This window comes from Cupressus sempervirens, chromosome 7, assembly GCF_028749045.1.
Source record: "Cupressus sempervirens isolate cs-2001-9-10 chromosome 7, ASM2874904v1, whole genome shotgun sequence".
Taxonomy (NCBI): Eukaryota; Viridiplantae; Streptophyta; class Pinopsida; order Cupressales; family Cupressaceae; genus Cupressus; species Cupressus sempervirens.
Window position 1 is genome coordinate 534341099 of NC_143124.1, and position 21503 is coordinate 534362601.

At 34.7% G+C, this 21503-nt stretch overlaps 1 protein-coding gene and 1 long non-coding RNA gene across 2 annotated transcripts in view; one reads left to right on the top strand and one right to left on the bottom strand.

Moving 5' to 3' along the window:
- Positions 1–5894: 5894 nt before the first annotated feature.
- Positions 5895–21503, bottom strand: part of LOC149547867 (uncharacterized) — a 43573-nt gene continuing 27964 nt past the window's right edge. Inside the window, exon 2 of the mRNA XM_089791919.1 lies at positions 5895–6751. Within this exon, the coding sequence (XP_089648045.1) occupies positions 6383–6751 (369 nt within the window). The 3' untranslated portion in view covers positions 5895–6382. The remainder of the gene's footprint in view (positions 6752–21503) is intronic.
- Positions 16156–18265, top strand: LOC149547868 (uncharacterized). The gene is made up of 2 exons (XR_016353930.1): positions 16156–16532; positions 18058–18265. It is a non-coding gene; the product is annotated as an uncharacterized LOC149547868 (long non-coding RNA).

Here is a 21503-nt window from a genome sequence, read left to right on the forward strand (position 1 = left end):
ATGAAGATCTAAAAACATGGCGGGGCAATATTCACAAAACTTAGTCATTATAACTAGAACTACAAGATGTCATCATCTTATGTGAAGGAATGTAGAGCATTTTCCCACAAAGTATTTAAATACTCTTTCTTGCATATTCCTACCTATCATAATTCTATCTTTTAAAAATATCACAAATTGTTTCAGCACAATTGTCAGAACCTCTAAACAATCAATGTTAAGTATTAATCATGTGATAATCAGTAGTGTCCAAAATATTATTCATCAATCAGTGTCACGTCCTCAAGAACTTCCCAATCTCAACAAGTTGACATCAATGACCTAGCCTTGCATTCTCAAAATGGGGAAGTGTTTAGAACTTAAATCTTAACATTTCTTATTTTCAATTTTATTATTTTACTAATTTGCCTTGGTTTCAATTGAAATGTAATTCTCACACATCTTTTCACTGCTAGATTTTCAAGTACTGTATTAGCATTGCACCCTTCCACCCACTCATTATTTTCCCCTATTGCCCCTAAACTTTCTCTTTGTCTAAAATCCAATGGAACACTTTTGTCAATAGAAAGCTCTCACCCCTATTTTTCATCATATAGCACTTATAACTCTTAACACACTTGCCTCTAATCATGTGAAGACACAATTTTGACAATATATCATTACATAATAAAAAAATAAAAGAGAATATATGAGGATTCCTCGTGAAAGTTAAATAGAAACATATAGACATAAACATATGGACATCAACATATAGGCTACCTAGGCCATGCAGGATATCGAGAAGAAGAATGAAGAGTAGCCCTCTTTTTCTGTCTTTTTGTTTTTTGTTGTATCTTTTTTGGCTTTTGGTTCTGGCTTTTGCTAATTTCTGTTAAAGAGAGTTTTTTTTTTGGCATTTTTGTTGGCCTCTATTGTTGGCTGGGCCTTGTGCTTATTATCAGCCGTTAGACTTGTTTTATTTTGGCTGGGCTTCTATTGCTTATTTTCAGCCATGTTTATGTAGCTACTTTTGAGTTTCAAGGTCCCTGTTTATCTTATCAAAAACATATAGACATCAACAAATTATAGTAAAGCAAAGTATAATACCAAATCATTTGAAATTAGTTTTAAGCGATTAACAAATCAAGAAAATAAATAACATCTATTTAAGAAGAGTCTCCATCAACTCGTATAATGTTCCAATTCTGAGCTTAAAGACAACTAAAATCATTAAGTGAACAAATAAATTTTAGTTAAAGATTTAAACTAAATATTAAATGGAGGCATAATGTCAAGGGACCATTGATTCCATTAGTCAACATTCTCAAAGCAACAAAGTTGTAATAGATAGGAAGTATGGGATTAACAGATGTGACATTGATACCATCATTTGTATTGACATGTAGTCTTCATAATTGGATATACAATTAGTTTCTTGGAGTTTGATCACATGTAATGAATCAACAAGAGCAAGTGTAGAAATGAGATGTCCTAATTTCCAACTAGGATGAAAGTTTATAGTAGCCTTTTTTATCACATGATATAGGTACCTTGTGATTTGCTTATAAAGTCGACTAAATCTTACTAGAATGCAGACTATGATAGTGATATTAATGATAGGGAAATGCAAATTAATATAGAAAAATATGACATTAGTTATGCAAACACATTCAAAAATTATTTTTTAAAAAGGAAAAAAAAACTTAAAGCTAATTGATTTTTTTTTATAATAGTGAGGCCTAAATAACTTCTCTATTAAAATATTCTCTAGCTTTTCAACAACGTAGGATTTTGTTTTACATTGGAGAAAGATTGATCAATTTTATGTGCATGTCTTTGTTTCATATACATTGTTTTAGTATTTCTTAAGTTTTTCTCTATAAACAACATATTTTAACTCATATCTTGTAATTTGAAATTCGTAATAAATTAAACTTTGTTGCAACTTTTATCTAATATTTTTTAATGTGATTGTCATTCTTGCTTTTATTTTTACTGCTCCATTCATTTTATATTATTTTAATGTTATTGTCAATCATTATTATTAAAACATTCATTACACTAGCATTTCAGTGTTTTGAATCTATTGATAATAATTTTTTTACCTATTATAACAGTGATAAATAAAACTTTGTCGAAGTCAATAATTATTTTTTGAATATTTTATTTATAGAAGTTAGATGCCACTCATGTGCTTAATCCAACCATGACATTTTTTTAAGATGAAATATAGTTTATAACAATGATAAATAAAGACTTTGCATAAGTCAATAATTATTTTTAGATGCCACTCATGCTCAATCCCCCTGTCACAATTTTTAACATATTTTTTCTAGAATTGTTTATTTATGTACAATATTATTGGTATAAAATCTCAACCAATATGGACGGATTTACCGGATTCAATAGTACATAACCCACAAACTATTTTTTTTGGTAAATTTTATGAAGGCACTTTTTCAAAGGTTCAAAAGACATAAGAGACAAGGATACTAGTAAGATTCAGATGATTATGAAAGAAATCATTACGTTTAAAATTTTAAAAAAAAGTTTTGACTTTGTTTTGTCTTCAGTACATTTTGTTGGAGATTAGCTTGTCCCCTTTTTCAAAGGCTATCAAAGACTAATTGTCTGAGAAGGAAGAGACAAGGATACTAGTAAGATTCAGATGACTATGAAAAAAATCATTAGTAAGAAAGAGTAGTAGTATACAAACCAAAGATGCCGAATAAGAAATGCACATCAAACATTGAGGCGAAATTTCTGGTTGAACAGATTTGAAACGTGATTTATGGGGAAGTGGAACAGATTTTTATAATCTATCCTTGCAGAACATTGAGCTCTGAGAGCGAGGCTGAGGGCTTCACTGTAAGCAGGACGGTTAAAAGAACTGAAATCGATTTGCTCATAACGTGAGAGAATCATGGTCGCCTGTGATTTTGGACACCAAAACAGAAAGGCGATCCTATCATAGATTTTAAATATCAGTTGAAACTTATCCGAATACAAAAATGAGTGAAACAAACCAACGGCAAACTTGTCTAAATGGGTAGGGTTTTGACGAATTTAAGCCATAAAAGGAGGGTTTAATATTTAGATTTTTCATTTTCGGAGGAAGGGTTTTCCCGTGGAAATTTAGGGAAAAATATGACATAAAAGAGGAGTTCGACAAAAGCATTGCCCCTGTGTCGTTCACCGACGTTAATACAATGGGAGTTAAGTAGGGTATATTCAACCTTCACAAAAAAGAATCACACAATTTTTTTGACTTGCATCTAGGTCAAGTCAACAGCGTGTCAATTTTTTCATGATTGAAGTCTGTATCACGAGCCAATGTAATCAACAATTCAATTCAATTTTGTACTAGACATTGTGGTGTATTACTTTAGGAAACCAAAGGATTACATTCCAAGCACTTGTTCAATTGCTAACTGTAGCTTAGGATCAGATTATAGCATCTGTTGGACAACGTTTTCTGCCTCACTAACGTTTTCTGCCTCACTAGAAATATTTGGACATGGATCTCGTTTAAAATCAGAAGAATGAACTGTGGCTTGTGCAACCCTTTGCTCCATTTCTACAACCAACACAGTGAATTTCTTAATTCCAACCAAACGCCAAAAAAATCCAATCAGCAATGTTTTGAAACAGACTTTAATTAGAAATGCAAAATGAGTTGCAAGAAATTAATGCCTTTCAGTAAACATCAGTGTCAAAGTACTATGTTCATAAGCAAAGAAACATTCAATCTACTGATATTTTGACAAAGAAAACCATTCATTCAATCACAGGGCCTATGGATAATATGATAAAATATTTTTCCCAAGAAAACAATTCAATCATAGGGCCTATGGATTTTGTGATATAATATTTTTCTCTACTGTGTAGCATTTCAAAAGATAAATATTGTAGACTTCCTTTACAAACACATTCCCCCTCATAATGGGGGCACACCACACAATAAGTTGTAAAATATACCACATAGTAAGTTGTAAAAACTAACCCCTCCACTCCACACATCCATCTCTGACTACCAACTATTTATGTAAAATGATCACCTACAACAAAATCATAGAATATTTTAATAACAAGCACCATAACAGTAAAACCTAGTTAAAAAATCTGAAAAGAAGCTACAACTGCAAAAGTTCCTAGATATCACGAATTGCTAAACATGAGGCAAAATTTCTAGTGAGAAACAAGGGAATAGGAAGTGATAGCAGAGAAGGAAATGCTGGTTTTGTGCCCTTCTGCTCCTCTAGCCCTGGTGTAGACAGAAAATTGATGGAAATAAAAAGAGAAAACTGGACCAGAAGGCATGGAAGAAGGCTGAAGCCAAATAGCAAAAGCCATTCTTTCTTGCACTGTCCCATTAGTCATGTAATAAAAAGCAACCATTTCCATCTTTTGTAAAATGCTTGTGCCCTAGTACACATGTATCCAAAATGTGGCAGCACATATAGTGTTAATTAATTACCAAATGCCAATTGTGCAAGCTTAACTATACATGTGAAAATACATGCAGCATGCCATGTTTTCATGATTCTATTTTCTGCTAATTTTTCTTACTGAAAAAGGAAAATACTGCTCGAAAAAATCAGCGGAGCCAATGAGAAAAGAGAATGGAGAAAAAAAAAAAAAAAAATTCTTTTATTAGAATAATTCAAGAGAACCATAGGATAAATGGAAATTTGTTAGAGTTTTCAAGCAACCAATTAATAGTCCAGAGTGAGTTGAAAACATTAGTCCCCGCCAAAGAGGCAGGGACTAATAATAGTATAGGTGCTATAGAAGCGAACCAACAAATAAGGATAAGTTTACTAATGATCAGAGCCAATCAAGAAGCACAAATAACCTTTCTGCATACTATACTGATATGTGTAATTGTTACAAATAGTAATCATTGGTATCTTCCCACGTGAGAAGTATCCCTAAGGAATGTATATCCCAAATAGAGACTTTAACATTTAGCAATGTCACTAATAGAAAGAAAGCACAGATACCCTTTCTGCATACTAAACCAATATGTGTAATTTTTACTCACGAATAGCACTCAATCGGCATCTTCCCACATGATAAGTATCACTAATGAATTTATATCCCAAAACAAAGACTGTCATATAGCAATGTCACTAATGGAAAGAACAGTGGTTTCATTCAGCTTGACCATACTGAAGATACAATTTTAATCAGAACAAAGGATAAGAAAATTGCTATGCAAATCAAGAAGGATATCAAACCATCAATCAATCATAGAACAATCAGTGGTATCACCCTGATTTCAACTATCTAATGAAAGCAACTGTCCAGATCAAACTTGGAGATAATCTGATCAGAGAAGAAATCAAGAGCATCAGATTTCCTTAGAATCGATCAAGACATATTCACCGATTTCATAATCCATAAGGATGATTGAAAATGGTCTGCTCAATTAGATTAGAGAATAGCCAATAAAGGATATCGTAACATATGCAATTAATGATAACTATTTGTCAAAGGTTTAATACAAGTTCCTAAAATATTTATGAGAAGGTAAGATGCTTATTAGTTAGGAATTGCAATAATACTCAAACATCAATTATGTATGAAGTCATCATGAAAGCTTGTGATTAGTAAAGGGTTGATAATGGATAGGCATAAGTCATGTCTCTTGCAACGAGACTTGTAATCCAAACTAGAAAGTATAAGCGGGAAATGGATCGCATTCATTAATGCATCATATTGGAACTTTTCTCTCTTAACATCCATAGTTGGCTCTGCTCCATTGAGCATCTTCCATTTGAAGTCAATAGGTTGCAAGAGTATAATTGCAGATCAGTGACAGCACAATAATTGCAAGCATAGAATATGCATATCAGAAACAACATTGATCTTAAGTTGCAAGAATATAAGTTGAAATCTGAAACAGTAACATATTGCCTAAAACAATATTTCTCCATTTGCATATATACATTGTCTATATCAGATATAGCATCATTGTACACAATCATATATCAGAAGCAGCAAATCTCGATCACTATAGTGATAAGATCATACTTCATAGCATATTTCATGTCAATATATTAGACATTGCTCACAGTCATATTGATGTCTGTATCATATTGCATAAAGATATTGTTGATTGAATCTGAAATAGAAGTTGATAATTTGCATAATCTCCATGACCTAGTCCAAGAGCAGGAAATTGATGAAGTGTGAGAGGTTGAAGTAATTGTCCTGATATTCTAAGATGGTGAAAAAGGGGACATTACACCTTGTCAGGTGCAACTGTAATAACTCTATAATTTATTAGCAGATAAGACCAACAGTTACCATCTGTCTCCTGATACTCACTAGTGGTACGAATACGATGGATATTTAAAACATAAGAATGCTGTTGTGCTCTTCACAAATTGGTTATGTTTCAAGATGCACAGCACCAATATGCGAAGTGCTCATCTTTGCGCAAGTTGCTAACAAGACCCCCACATTGCAAGCAAACAAAACTGCTCCCATCAGAAAAAGCATCCATAACTACTTGCACCCTTCCACTTCTAGCAAGTATGGAGGTTTCATTTGTGTCTGTTAACAATGACGAAACACTAAGATCACCATCACGAGAAGGCAACAGTCTGGCAGGCAATGATTCAGTTATTGCACATTCAGCAAACAGTGACGCAAGCTCTTCAGCTGCTGAACTTTCTTGCATTCGATTCTGGTACATCTCACGAGCTCTATGCAATGTCCACATGGCCGCATTTTCTCCACCACATAATTTCATTGCCATTACCACCTGTTTGTTACTAGAACAATTAGTACATAATACAATACCTGCAGATTACCAGTGAAACCCACAAGTTCTAGAGAGCATCATATTGGAGTGTCTTTATCAACAACTTAATCAGATTGAACAAAAATCTAGAGTTTGATATAACATCCAGATGCACAGAGAGATGAGAAAAGAACTTGATTAGTGAGGAATAGACCTGTCTATCGTCTCACAATATTTCATAATAAACTCTATTGAATGCTACTATATGGAGCTGATTCCATAACAACAATTGAATCCATGGATATGTAACATGCAGATCAACATGTGTGGCATGGAGATAGAGTAAAGAGATGGTCCTTACAAAGATTGAATAAAAAAAGAATCTTTTTAAATTGAAATACGCATTATTGGGCTCATGTGCAATAAAGGCTACAAAGAGACAACTTAATAAAGATAAGCCATCATAATGCTTTTACTACTTTTTTTTAATCAATTAGTTATGTTTTCTTCATAGTTTTCTTCTCAAAGGCCTGGGAAAAGACAACTGAATAAAGATAGACCCTTAAAATACATATATGGTTTTTATCAATTTATTTCTTACATGATCTACTAAAAAAGAAAACCACTTTCTCTTTCATGTGTAGAGTTCTCTTAATACTGCTTCTTGGCACTACAATCTGTATTCAGAGTAAATATTAAGACAATAAACATGACTGATAAATTGGAGGATTTAAAAGGTTTAAAGCATAAAATGTTGTTGGGACTCATGGATTCAACACACAACTCTAGCAACCTTCATATGAAGAACCAATTTGAGAGCTAATAATTTTGGAGCAATTTGAAGCAACCGTCAATTGTATTAATTCTCAGTAATTTTTGTCCTCTTTTTCTCTCGTATAGAGAGTAAATACTTTAAACAATAATGGAAAGCTCTATTAAATTAATTTCTTTGTAAATAATACCAGAAATTATGATGATGGTACACCTAGATTTGAACGGTGGATTTGAGTAATAATGCTTGTTCAAATTTCCACTACCATAAGCATTGAGTGGACAATAATGCCAAAATGGAATGTAATATACCAGATTCATATTGATAATATAGGCACCGAGTGTAACATCCGGTTTTCCTGGGTCTAAATTAACATGAATCATACTCAAAGAATACGGTTATTACTTCGTTTCATAGGAAGATCATTATATCATCTAGGTTCATGTGAATAAGATTTACCGTTAAAAACAGTAATACAAAATTTCTAACTAAAAACTTGATTTACCATCAAATGAAATTACTACAGAAATTGGAAACCACATACCTTGGAAAGCTAAGTTCGAATTCAAACTAGGGATGCTTTTGCAACCACCCGGGTTAGTCCACAAATACACTATAACAATTTCATATGACAACTATCATCTAAAAAAAACCGCTATCTTAAAATCAAATTAAATACCTCTATTATTTTAAATTAGGGCATCACATACTACTGTATCAATTAGGGCATTGTTTACCTTCAGTTCATTTAGGGCTTTTGATACCGTTATCTCACTTAGGGCTTCCAATACCACGGATTCATTTTAGAGCTTCCACGACCACGGATTCAATTTAGGGCTTCCGCGGCGACGGATGCAATTTTAGGGCTTTTGCGACCACGGATTCAACTAGGGCTTCCAATACCACGGATTCGTTTTAGATTCCAGCTATCACCCAATCAATTAGGGCTTTGGATTTTCTTTTTTTCTTCTGATTACTTATCTCTGAAAGTTTCTCAAGATTAGATAAATACTTTTATTCAATATTCACATAAATGAAAATGATTCACAAACCAGTCCAGGTGTAAATTAATGATAACAATAAATTTAACTCAATTCAATCTTACCTCTTCATAATAAAAATGATAATACCTCTTTGCTGATAAACACTTGAATGCATAGCTTAACTCTGTCTGACTCATGTTCGACATCTTGAGAAAAGGTGAAGCATTGTCAAGGGCTTAACCACCCAACCTCAGACCACAATATATCCCCACACGATCTCTAATGAGAAAGGCCCTCCCTACCCGGAATTGACAGGGAACATCATTCCATCCACTAGGCATCATGATATATAACATGCCATATGACTTGGCAGCAGGAGATCACCATAACAGGAATATGCATGAGCTATTAATTAATTCATATTAAATGATAAATATTGAAATGTCTTAATTGATACTGGTTCGTATTATTGATGATCACTCATCTTTTCGACTACAAAATCAGGTGAATCCCAATTATCCATAATTCTCAAAGCGAACGGTTTTAACAATTATTCAAGAAGATTTCATACATCCATCGTTTCACATTCTATGATTATATTCTTAAAAGATCACCAAAATAGACAACCTTGACAATCACTCAACATGAATGGAGCATATATGAGCTAAAGCATTATTTATTTTATTACTTATTTGATTCTGATATCATCCTTGTATTTTGTTTGACAGATTCATCTACACCTCCTCACCATAATAGGCCAATCATCTAGTGATTCCTTGGTGCCTTCAATTTAATTTTATTTGCAGATCTCGCACCTTCATCACCTCAATCTGGCATTTAGCCGGGTGATCTCCTTGGTACTCTTATTACAGTTATCAATCATTTAATCTTATTTTCAGATGTATGGAAGTTATGCATTATGTAGAACTTCAGAGATTTTACATAAAGATTGGCAGATTTGAAAACATATACTATCACTTTTAAAATCTTATGATTAAATCTAAGTAATATCTTGGACAAGAAAGATTATTTCCAACTCTGATGTTTGACTAATCACAGTACACATAGGCAAAAGGCAGACTTTATGAAGATTCGATTGGACTGTAACATACAGAAAACTAATAAAATAGAGAGAGAAAGAACCAGACCGAATAACCAATTTTACAGCCTCAGTGTGTTTATAATTTATAAAAACATCCAAATGAATGAATATGTACAATTATATTTATCATTTTCATTAACGCAATTTTTCTCAGTTTGAAACTGAGGCTATGAAAGGACTATAGAACTTGGTCCCCTGGCCATCTGGAGAAAAGGAATGGACCCTCCAGTATGAAGCTGCCAACACAGTCAAGTCACATAGCCAACAAAACAAAACAGTGCCCACCAGCAAAAGGGTGTTGATCAAAGTTACCGAATCAAACTCAGGTAGCATATGTGGATACGGCCAAAAAATAAATTGAGCTGAGTACATTTTGGGTACACCCATACAGAAATTGTAACATAATAGAGGCGGCAAAATTAGAAACGAAATCTGAGACATGGAACTTTTGATTTTAAATTAACTCACAGACGACTCCACTTAAGTAAGATGATTAAGAAAGGAAAAGAAATAAATATTGTTCCTTACGTGACACACTCACTGTCCTGCAGATGATTGGTTTTTTTCTTGTTTCAACTTGTCTCAGAATCCCTCAGTGGCTGCGCTTATTTATGTGATGCCCTAATTTAAAATAATAGAGGTATTTAATTTGATTTTAAGATAGCGGTTTCTTTTTAGATGATAGTTGTCATATGAAATTGTTATATGAAATTGTTATAGTGTATTTGTGGACTAACCTAGGTGGTTGCAAAAGCATCCCTAGTTTGAATTTGAACTTAGCTTTCCGAGGTATGTGGTTTCCAATTTCTGTAGTAATTTCATTTGATGGTAAATCAAGTTTTTAGTTAAGAAATTTTGTATTACTGTTTTTAACGGTAAATCTTATTCACATGAACCTAGATGATATAATGATCTTCCTATGAAACGAAGTAATAACTGTATTCTTTGAGTATGATTGATGTAAATTTAGACCCGGGAAAACCGGATGTTACACCGAGCTAGTAGACTCGTTCACCACTTGGTTATAATGTTATCTGTACTTCCCATGCTCACATGACGATTCCATTTTAGGTATAAAGATCAGACTTCCTACTGCAGCCTAAACTCCTAGTGCACAAGAGGAGAAGTTGCATATAAACCTTCTTCCCATGTAGTGGGTGAGTGAATGCATAAACTTGATAATTGAAAAGGAGTATCCACAGGAGTTTTATCTATTCATTTGTAAGCTAAACTGTGCAACTTTTGTTCTCCAGACTGTAACTTGTATTATTGTAATTGCTATTTCCTTATACTAATTGTCATTTAAAATATTTCTAAAATGATTTTCTTGGAAGTTTTCAAACATAAGCTTATTTTAGTCATTTCAAAAGGGATAAGCTTTGTATGAAGGAGTTGTCTCATTTAGCCTTCCAATTCAAGTCTGAAACAGATTACGAATCAATTCTGTCTTGTAGACATGTCCAACAGCAAGAATCTAATTTAAATGCCATTTGCATCAGTAGTTACTCATCATCATAAGTTTCGATCACTGATGAAAACTGCTTTAATAGCCTAATACATTCTGCTGACGATAAGGAAAATGGACCTAAGCCATAGTTCGCCTTTCATGAGCACAGAAAAAATAATTGAAGGAGCTGAGAATGTGAGCATCATTTAAGTCTGTGTTCTACATGGATTGCAGTGAATCATGTTAACATTCCTTTATGCAGTACCCCTTAGCAATGCAAGTTGAGTTCAATATTCTAATAATTAGCAACCGATGTAAATGCTTTCCACTGCAATAAGTTAAATTGCCATTTGGCATCCAATATCCACATAGACGAAAGCATTGCAAGATGTGCTCTGTCCGGAGCAATATATAATAAATGGAATAAAAAATTGTTCACTGACAGATTATCAGTTGAAATTACTGTCATAAGCCTAGTTCTTGGTTTCATCTGTAATGTACAGAGTCAAAAAGCGTCTACTTTGCAATTTTCATTCTATATTTGTCATATCACCTCCTGATTATTGCTAATTAATGACTGAATATTTAGGAAACCAGAAAGCATAAAACTCAACAGCAAAATCTTATTATTACACCAGCAACAGGGTTTTCTGAGAAGCCAACAAGCAATATAAGTTCAGGATCCAAATAAAAATTTATATTCGCCAATAGCAGATCAAATTTATGTAGCAACTCTGGCCATTGTACCTTGTCCTACAGATCAGATTTATGTAGCAACTCTAGCCATTGTACCTTTCCACTATCGTTAGCAACGATGTTTAGATGCGCCATCAAACTATTTCCAGTGAAGTTCTGTATTGTTACCAACACAATGGTCTATGGATGTTACATTGTGACTTTTGTAATGGGTTATTTCAGTGGTACCAGTGCACTGTTTAGATGGTTTACATAGTGTGATTGTGTCAGCTATCAGATGAGCAGGCATGCCTGATACATGACCTGAGTGCGGAAGCATAGGGATAATCCCCCAATGGTGGTTATACGTAAAGCATTCATTATTTAATGATTGTATGCTTACGTTTCAACCCTTGCTCAATTCAACTATGACATGGATCTTGTGTATCCATTTACTACCCAGATCCAAATTGAAGGCAATGCTAGAACCCATATTTGTATAAAACCTTGAAACTCTATGTAAGTATTTTACATGCGTTTATTTCTATTTTAATATCTGTAATGTGAAAATTAGATTAAAATGAGTGTTTATTACAGTTACAAAATTGTAGCCAAATTTACTACGGGAAATCGGTAAAATACTTGCTTGTTATTAATAGTGGTCCATAGATCAATATATACAAAGGAATAAACAATGTTTCCTTAAGAAACGATCGTCAAGAATAGAAACATTCTATTCAACCAAACAATTAACTACTAGTTAACTAAGAGCTAACTAATTATTAGAAAGATTCTAATATTTACAATAGATTACAATAGCTACCCATTAAATAGAAATAGAAACTATCTATTATCATAATACCCTCCCTTAATGGTTAATTTATCCTCTACACCAAGCTGTCCTCTGATTTTGACAAACTTCTCAAGACCAAGAGGCTTGGTGAGAATATCTGCAATCCAATCCACTATAGGAACATACTACAAGTCTATTGCCCCGTCTTCAACCAGCTGCCATATGTAGTGATAGTGGACACCACATGCTTGGTTCATTCACGTAAGATTGGATTTTGTGCTAACTTGATAATGCCTTCGTTATCAACAAAGAAAGTGGCCGGTCCTGTTGGTGAGCATCCGACGAAGCCAAACAACTTCACAACCTACCTTTACTGTCCCTCTGTATTCAGCCTCTACAGAGGAGAGAGAAATTACTTGTTGCTTCTTCCTGGTCCAAGTCACAGCATTGGATCCCAAACTAACACATATCTAGAAGTCGACATTTTATCGTCAACAAAACCTACCCAATCTAAATCTATGAACCCATTGAGTCTAGGATTAGAACTTTGAGAGTAAAGAAGTCCATAATCTACACATAGTGAAGCACATGCTTTGCTGCCATACAATGATCAACCTTGGAAGCCGTCATAAAGTGTGAGATGTAGTTGACTGTGAAGTTGACATTAGGTCTAGTAGCAAAAAGCTAGATGAGGTTGCCTACTAGTTGCATGTATGTAGTATCATCAACTGGAGGAGAGTTAAACTTGGTTGATAACTTCAAACCTTTCTCCATGAGTGTAGATATAGGCTTGCAATCCTTATACAAAACCTGTCTAACAGAGCCACAACATATTTGGATTGAGAAATGAATACACTAGAAGACTTTTGTCAAACATCAACACCTAGGCAATAATGTATGAGCCCAAAGTCAATCATATCAAAGGACTGGCATAAACTCTGTTTGATTACCTGAATCAAAGTTGTCGAATTGTCAATGATGGTCAAATCATCCACATAATTGGCCAAAAGGATGTTGTCATTGTCAATAGTCTTGATGTACACATCTGAGTCTAAAGAACTCCTCTAGAAGCCTTGATCATTAAGGTACTTATCAATTTTCATGTACCATGCCCTAGGGACCTACTTCAAACCATAGAGCACTTCCACCATTCTAAGAACCTAGTGTTCTTTACCAACAACCTTGAAACCGGGAGGCTCCATCATGTAGACCTCTTCTCATAGGTCACCATTCAGGAAAGTACTCTTGACGTCCATCTAATGGACCTCCAACCAAACTGTGATGCCATGGCTAGGACTAGTTTGATAGTGCTCATCTATATTGTAAGAGCAAAGGTCACCTCATAATCAATGCCTTGACGTTGAGAAAAGTCCTTCATAACTAAATGAGCTTTGTACTTATCCAAAGTACCATCAAACTTGTATTTTATTTTGTAGACCCATTTGCAGCCAATGAGTTTCTTCCTTGGTGGAAGATCAGAAAGTACCCAAGTGTGATTCTTTAGTAGACTCTGGTGTTCAAATGTCATGGCCCATTTCCACTTTGGAATTCCTTTAGCCTCAGAGTATGTTTGAAGTTCAAACACACTGCAAATGTTGGCCATTAGAGAAAATTCAATTGTCTATGTAGGTTTTCTCTTTTACTGAGTAGTTCTCTCATCAATGAGCTCATCATCTCAAAGAGTAGCAAGTGTCTAAGCCGGTTAGGCCGAAGAGGACCAACATTAGCATTAGGAGATGCTCTATGATCAAGTTCCTTATCAGAAGAATCTGGATCAAAATTAGGTGAAGCATATGCATATCTAGGTGATCTTGTAGGAGAAGCCGAAGGAGTCTTTACAAAGATCACTAGTATAACCAAAGTTGTTGCAGCCCTCTCATCAACTGGACCTAATGGAAGTCAAACTCCCAAATCATGAGCATGTTGTCAATCAGGATTGCGCCTATAGCAAGATGTAAAATCTAGCTATCTTGCTAAAACAATGGAAACTCTCTCGGGTGGAAGTTGTCCTAAAACGAGAGAAGAATCTCCGAAAGCTAGGCCAGTTCCTAAATTGTGATCACCTAATCCTAAATTGTACTAGAGATAAGGGTAAGAAATGAACGAATGAATAATGAAAACTAATCTAAATGAAGTAATACACCAATGGTTTTGAATGTAACTTTGACCACTTCAACACGAACTACGAAAAAGACAAATTGATTCACAATACTCAGACAATCATGTAATCACAAAAGTGTTTCTATGTAAGGATTGGAACTTCTTACTTTGAAAGAGATACCTAAGTTTCACCAATTTTCTGCATGAAAACAATAATCACAAACATAGACCTGCAATCACATGTATCACGATTCAAATCTGCAACTATGAATGTAACTATAATGAAGGCGAACACAACATTAAAGTAAGAAATTCACAAAATTGCACAAGAATCTATGAGAAGGAACCGCTGAATCTCTATAATCAATGCTGGAAAAATAATCTCTGCTACAAATGCCCTTACAATCAATTCAAAATCTGCAGTGTGCAAAAATCTGAATCTGAAAGAAGGTCCCCCATAATGAGTTGAAAATACAATATATAGAAAAATAACCCTAACTCGGATTCCAAAATCATGCCTAGGAAAAATCACTTAAAAATGATGAAAACTATGAAGGAGCCTCTGAAAACTGCACTCAACCACCTGCCCAACTGATGGATAACTCAAAAACTGCCTCTAGCTCTCCAAAATTATGCACAAAAGATCAAACTCGGATGCATTCAGTAACCCACAAATGTAGCATGTAAAACTGCTCCTAATTATGCAATATATGCATAAAATAAGCCCTCAATTTGAACTGCATGCATAATTGATTTCAACTACCCTATAGGATGCTAAAAATGTCATCAAATAACCCCATTAATGCATGAGAATCTTGAAATGCACTTGACCTCCATAAATATCCCATATCCAAGTGTTAACTGAACGTCCTCTTTGTTCCAAAAATAGCTTTCCAACTTCCCCTCCTTGCATTTAGGCATTAAACATTTAAAACTTCTTTTAATTCCCTTTAATTAATTAATAAAATTAAAGGCCTTATAATTATAGCCCTTTAATTTATTAATTTTACAAAAAGTTATTTTTATTATTTTAATTAATATTGATGTGTTTATATTTATTTATATTTTAAAACACATCACTATTAATTAAAATAATAAAGGGAATAATTTTCTTTTTCCTTTTTTCTTTCTTTTATATTTGTCAATATTAATATGTTTAATATCGGAACGTTATGTTTGTTAATTTTAAACATATTAATATTGAGAAATATAAAAAGAAAAATTATAAATATAATTTTTTATATTAGTTTTACATATATTAAATGACTAAAATTAACTTTATTCATTTAATATACATAACACTCATATTAAAAATAGAGTTTCATATTCACAAAAAAAAAAAAAAAATACCCTCTCTTAACTCATATCTGGACCCGAAATGCTTATGAAATATGGCAAAGGCACAACATGGAAAACGTCAAAGGCAAAATGAGGGTAAATTATTTTGTGTTGTCTTCATTTTGATGCTCACGTATGGAGGAGGAAAGAGGTTTTAAAACCCTAGCCGCAGGCATGGATATCTTGCAGATTTGGGCACCATATCTCTGGTAGCTTGCGTTTTTTCCTTGCACACTCTTGCTGTGATGAATGTTGGACGCCATATTTGCTCTGCTGAGCACGATTCTCTTTCATTATGGACGCCATATCTGCCTTGTTGTGCTTTGTTACATTGTTATAGATGGCTGCTGCTGATAAATGGTGCCATATTTTGGACGTGGCCATTTTTCTTTCCCTCCTGCAATTTTTCTTGCTTTGCTGGGCAGATTTCTGGGGGGTTTTTGTTTTGGACGCCAGTTTTTCACTGGGTTATGATGCTTGGAGGGTTTACCATATGCTGAACGAGTTTCATCTTTTTGTTGTGATTTGGAGGGCATATTTATCTCAACCTGGCCATGTATAGTGCTGATATAATTTCCTTCATATGCTAGCTGTAAGTTTCGAGTTCTTCCCTCATTGTTGACTTTATGAAATGAAAAAAGATGAGATATTACCATTAAATCTGTATATGGGTTTGCATATTTTTGACTGATTGTTTGCAAATAAGGGTTTCTTTCCTGATGAACATTGTGAGGACTCCCATTTTCAGTTGATTGGCTTTCTTCATTTAACGGCTAGAGCTTTACCTGCTGTTATATTTTTTTTTTTTCCTTACACTGTGAAGATGATCAATTGCTGATTATAAAAACATAACTGATTTCTTGTCATAGGCACTTGCAAAATGGAGGGTTCATAAAAATATACTACATGCTTATACCTGTATACTGATGTGCATTCCAGCATGTGTCTTTTATCTCACCCATTAGCATTTTACCAATATACTTCTCGCATACTGTAATGATTACACATAATGAAATGCCATTTTTTCTAAGAATGTTTATATAGCTTCTTTTTAAATCTCTTAGAAATATTCCAACTTCTGTTGCTATGGTGGAAACATGTGATTTTTTTTAATTTATTTTTTTTCTCTGTCTTTGTTGAATCTTTGATATGATCTGCAATGCATAAAAAACTGCTTTCAGCAATCATACAAGGTTCCTGTTACTAATAAAACTCATGCTCCTTTCCAATCTTCTTTATGTAAGTCAGCAATTTCATAAGGAAAAAAAAACTTTTCAGTAACATTGTCTTTTGATATTTCATTTGATGCATCTTTCAGCTCATTCCATTCTTTGTAACCAGTAAGGTAATTTGAAAGATCATTACTTTTTCTATTTGTAACAGTCTCTTTGACCACCCTCTTGCCATTGCTAGAGATATTATTGGATTCAAGAGCTTTATTATCATGACTTGGCTCACTGTTTATGGCTTCATTTCTATAAATCTAACCATCTGCTGTTCCATCCTTTAGCATAATACTGGTTATGGATAAAAACATGTAATTTCTGTTTCTGTTTCTGTTTATTGATAATAAGCTGAGTTTAGGCAACCATATTATCACATATCTACTCCATTAAACGCTCGAACCCTCCACTCTGTATTTTATGTATGCCCCCTCGACAGTCTCCTCTCGTCCTTTGCCTTTGCCGCTTCATGATTCGATCAGAAAGTTTCATGCTTTGTAACTTATGCATGTTCTTTCAATGATCTTCTCAATGTCTTCAATCAGTTACATTGGTTTGACCGGAAGGTCCCATACCTGAACTTATGTATGCCCCCTCAACAGTCGCCCCAATATCTTCTGTCTTTGCCCGAACAAACTCAGCCAAAAGGCTTCATGCATGTAACTTACACATGATCCTTCTATAGCCTCAAGTCTTCATACCTGTATCTGTACGTGGAACAAACTCATTAGTAAAAAACATGCTTTATCTTCTTCGGATTGTTCTTGCCTTCTTGCTTTTTAGCATAGTTATCTGGATAACAACTTTGTATAAATAGCAGAGTATAGATGATAGGAAAGTTTTCCATTGCTCAGTTCATATGAACTGACCCATTTCTTCGTTCATTTTTTGCAGGTTTACTCCCAGATGAAGATGCGGGATCAGCCCTTCGGCAACAAACCTTCCATTCAAGCAATGGATGCCTTTCCTTTTATCTCCTTTTCACTACTTTTTTGTTTGTACAATGTGTTTAATTCAGATATTTATGTTAGGAGCTGAGAGCACTAGTAATATCTGAATGCATTGTACTCAAGTACTGTGTAAACATGAACACTTTGTAAAATATTTTTGAATACTTGAGTAAAAAGTATTATTTTTGGTACTTGTATCCTGAAAAGTGATCAATTCTCTTTTTTTTTTTTTTTTTACTTCCTGTACTTTCCTTACTGCACTCTTTTTGTTCTGTACTGTATATTCTCAATAGCTAAACATACTTAGTCAGCAGATAGAACATATTTAGTTTAGCGTAAAACATAACAATTTAAGAGGCATGTTAAATTGGTAACAGAGCATTCATAGGCTGATCTGTTGAATCAGGAACAGGAGAAACAAACATGAATGGTCCTCATTGCTCATCAAAGATTACATCACGACTGTACAAGAGATGAGATGTCTCAGTGTCAATCAAGCGGTAGGCTTTGTGAAGAGTATTGTATCCAACAAGCATGAGTTTCTGACTCTTGGCATCCAACTTGGTGCGTGACGCATCAAGGATCCAAACAAAGGCAAGAGAGCCAAAAACCTTCAGGTGATTGATTTTGGGCTTGCGACCTAACCAAGCCTCTCCTAAAGTCTTATCTTTGGTCACCACAGTGGGTGATTGGTTCAAAAGATAAACTACAGTGTTAACTGCTTCATCCCAAAACTTCTTCGGAATGTCTGTGGTGGAGCACAGACCAAGCCATCTCAATGATTGTCATCTTCCGACGTTCAATTATATTGTTCTACTGTGGTGAGTAGGGTGTGGTTAACTAGCACTTGATGCCATGAATATCACAGAAGCTAGAGAATTCATTAGAACAACGTATCCCCCATTGTATGACCTAAGAGCAATATTAGATTTCCCAGACTCTTTTTCAACTAGAGGTTTAAACTTCTGAAATACAGTAAATGCTTCTGATTTCTTTTTAAGAAAATAGACCCACATTTTTCTTCCAAAAACATCAACAAACAACAAAAAATACCCAAGAACGACAGGAGTGGCCATAGGACCGTAGATATCAGCGTGAACAAGATGAAGTATCTGAGAATCCCGCCATGAATTGCTACTTCTGAAAGGTGTGCGATGTTGTTTCCCAGCCTGGCATGCATCACAAATTCCAAGTTGCTGAGTCTAAATCTCTGGCAATCTGAGGACAAGCTCTTCCAAAACAAGTTGAGAAAGAGATACTGCATATTTAAGTTTCCATACCGCTGATGCCAGAGTGAACTAACAGAAGACCGCCAAGAAACCATAGCTAACTCCCAAGAATCAACAAGTCTGAAAAGACCATGATTCTCAAGACCAACTGCAACAACAAATTGAGTCTCTTATCAATGATGGTGCACTGATGTGAATTGAAGGTGATCCAACCGTGGAGAGTGTCGCAACAACTGACTGATTGAGAGTAGATTTAGTTCCATCTCTAGAACATAGTACCTCGTCGAGGAAAATGAGATTCCTCCTGGCAGACTGAATCTAAATGTTGCCTTGTCGTCAACAATGTATTCTTCCCCTCCACCAAAAATAACTGAATCTAAAAAAGGCTAGTAGTCAGTGAACCAGTCTCTACAACAGGTAAAATGATGAGAGGTACCTGAATCAATGTACTAGGCAGACGACTTCACATGATCTGCAGGTCCTTTAGCCATGAAGGTGCAAAAGGCAGATTTTGTATTCTCAATGTGCTATGTACTATTCTCTTTTGGCTACTAACCAAATTGCTTAGATTGGGCTGCTAAATGTTTTCGATATTCAACCTTCATGTGACCATACTTGTGGTAGTAGTTGCATTAAATGTTCTTTTTCTTGGAGTCTTCTAATGCTAGAGCAGAGGACTTTTGCTGAAGAGACTGCTATAAATGAGACTTGCCCTTATCCTTTTGAAAGAATTTAGCAACAAAGGCTTGCTCTATGGAAATGGAGCTAGAATTGCTACCGAATTGTTGTTTCCACCGATCTTGTTGAAGCAAAGTGTGCAAAGATCTATTAACTTCAGATCAACACAAGTAGAAGTGATGATGAGTCTCAATAAAATGCTCGTAGGACTTGGGTAAATTTTTTAGGGTTATTACCACAGTGTCCTCTTCCTCCATCTTGCGTCTAATAGAAAGCAATTGATCACAGATTTCCTGAATCTTATTCAGGTGTTCTTAGAGTGATTTTCGCTCATCCATTACAATACAAAACAGAGTGTTCTTGAGATGCTCCCATATCTCAACAGCTATCTTACCGGATGGAATCTAAGCTATGTACTCCAAGGACATATCCCCAGCAAAAATTCCCAAGTTTCCAAGATGAGGACGTCCCCCCGCCGTCCCCAAAATGCCAAAAAACACAGGGGACGTTTCGAGTACTCGAGGACACTTGGGCAAAAAAAGGCGGACGACTTGTTGTCCCTAGTACAAAAAGGGGACGTCCAGATGTCCCCCAACCATACTGGGCACAACCAACTATCCCCTACTTGTTCCATGCAAGAAAACTATGCTCCACGGGGACACAAGTACCCCTTATGACCGTCCCCCATGCTGTGCCAAATGAACAATTTTGGGTACTAGAATTTACATTCATTTACACTTCTAGTATTTACTATTTAGTATTTACTTTCATTAGGTCATTTTGATTTCATGCATGATAATGATACATTGATATTTGCAGCCTTTGGGCATTTTTGCTAATTGTATGCGATATTCGGATATATCATATCATATTCTCATTTTGATTTTAACCTTGATAATTTTCAATTTCCATGTATTCTATGGTGAACGGTTTATCAATGTTATGATATGCATATTTGAAATATATCTCTAAAGTCTAATACAATAAAACTCCATATATATAAATTTAAAAATCCCCTATATTTTATACCCGTCCCCTATAGTCCCATCCCCTAAATTTTGGCTTTGACCCATACCTATATTGGAAACATGTTCTTGTTCCCTAAAACGTCCGTCCTAGGAACTCCATGGAGCATAGCAAAAAAATAAAAAAGTCAACAAGAAAACATTAAAACTATGCTTCCTACTTGGTCGCCCGGGTGGGCCCCACCCCTACAAATGCCCTAAAAGGCTAAAGAGACCACATTTTCGTTGTTTTGTCATTTGTTTGGTTTTGCTAGTAATGTTGGAGTGTGTTGCAGCTGTCTAGGGTTTTCATTTTGCAAGAAGAGGAGGTGATTTTTTTGTTCCCAAGAGCTTAAGCAGGGGTTTGAGCTTCCATTTTGTGCACCAAGTATGAAACTCTTTATGCTTCCATTTTCCATTTTTTAAATAAATTTGCAGCTTGAAAAGTCTGATTGTTTTTTGAAAAATTCATTGTTTGA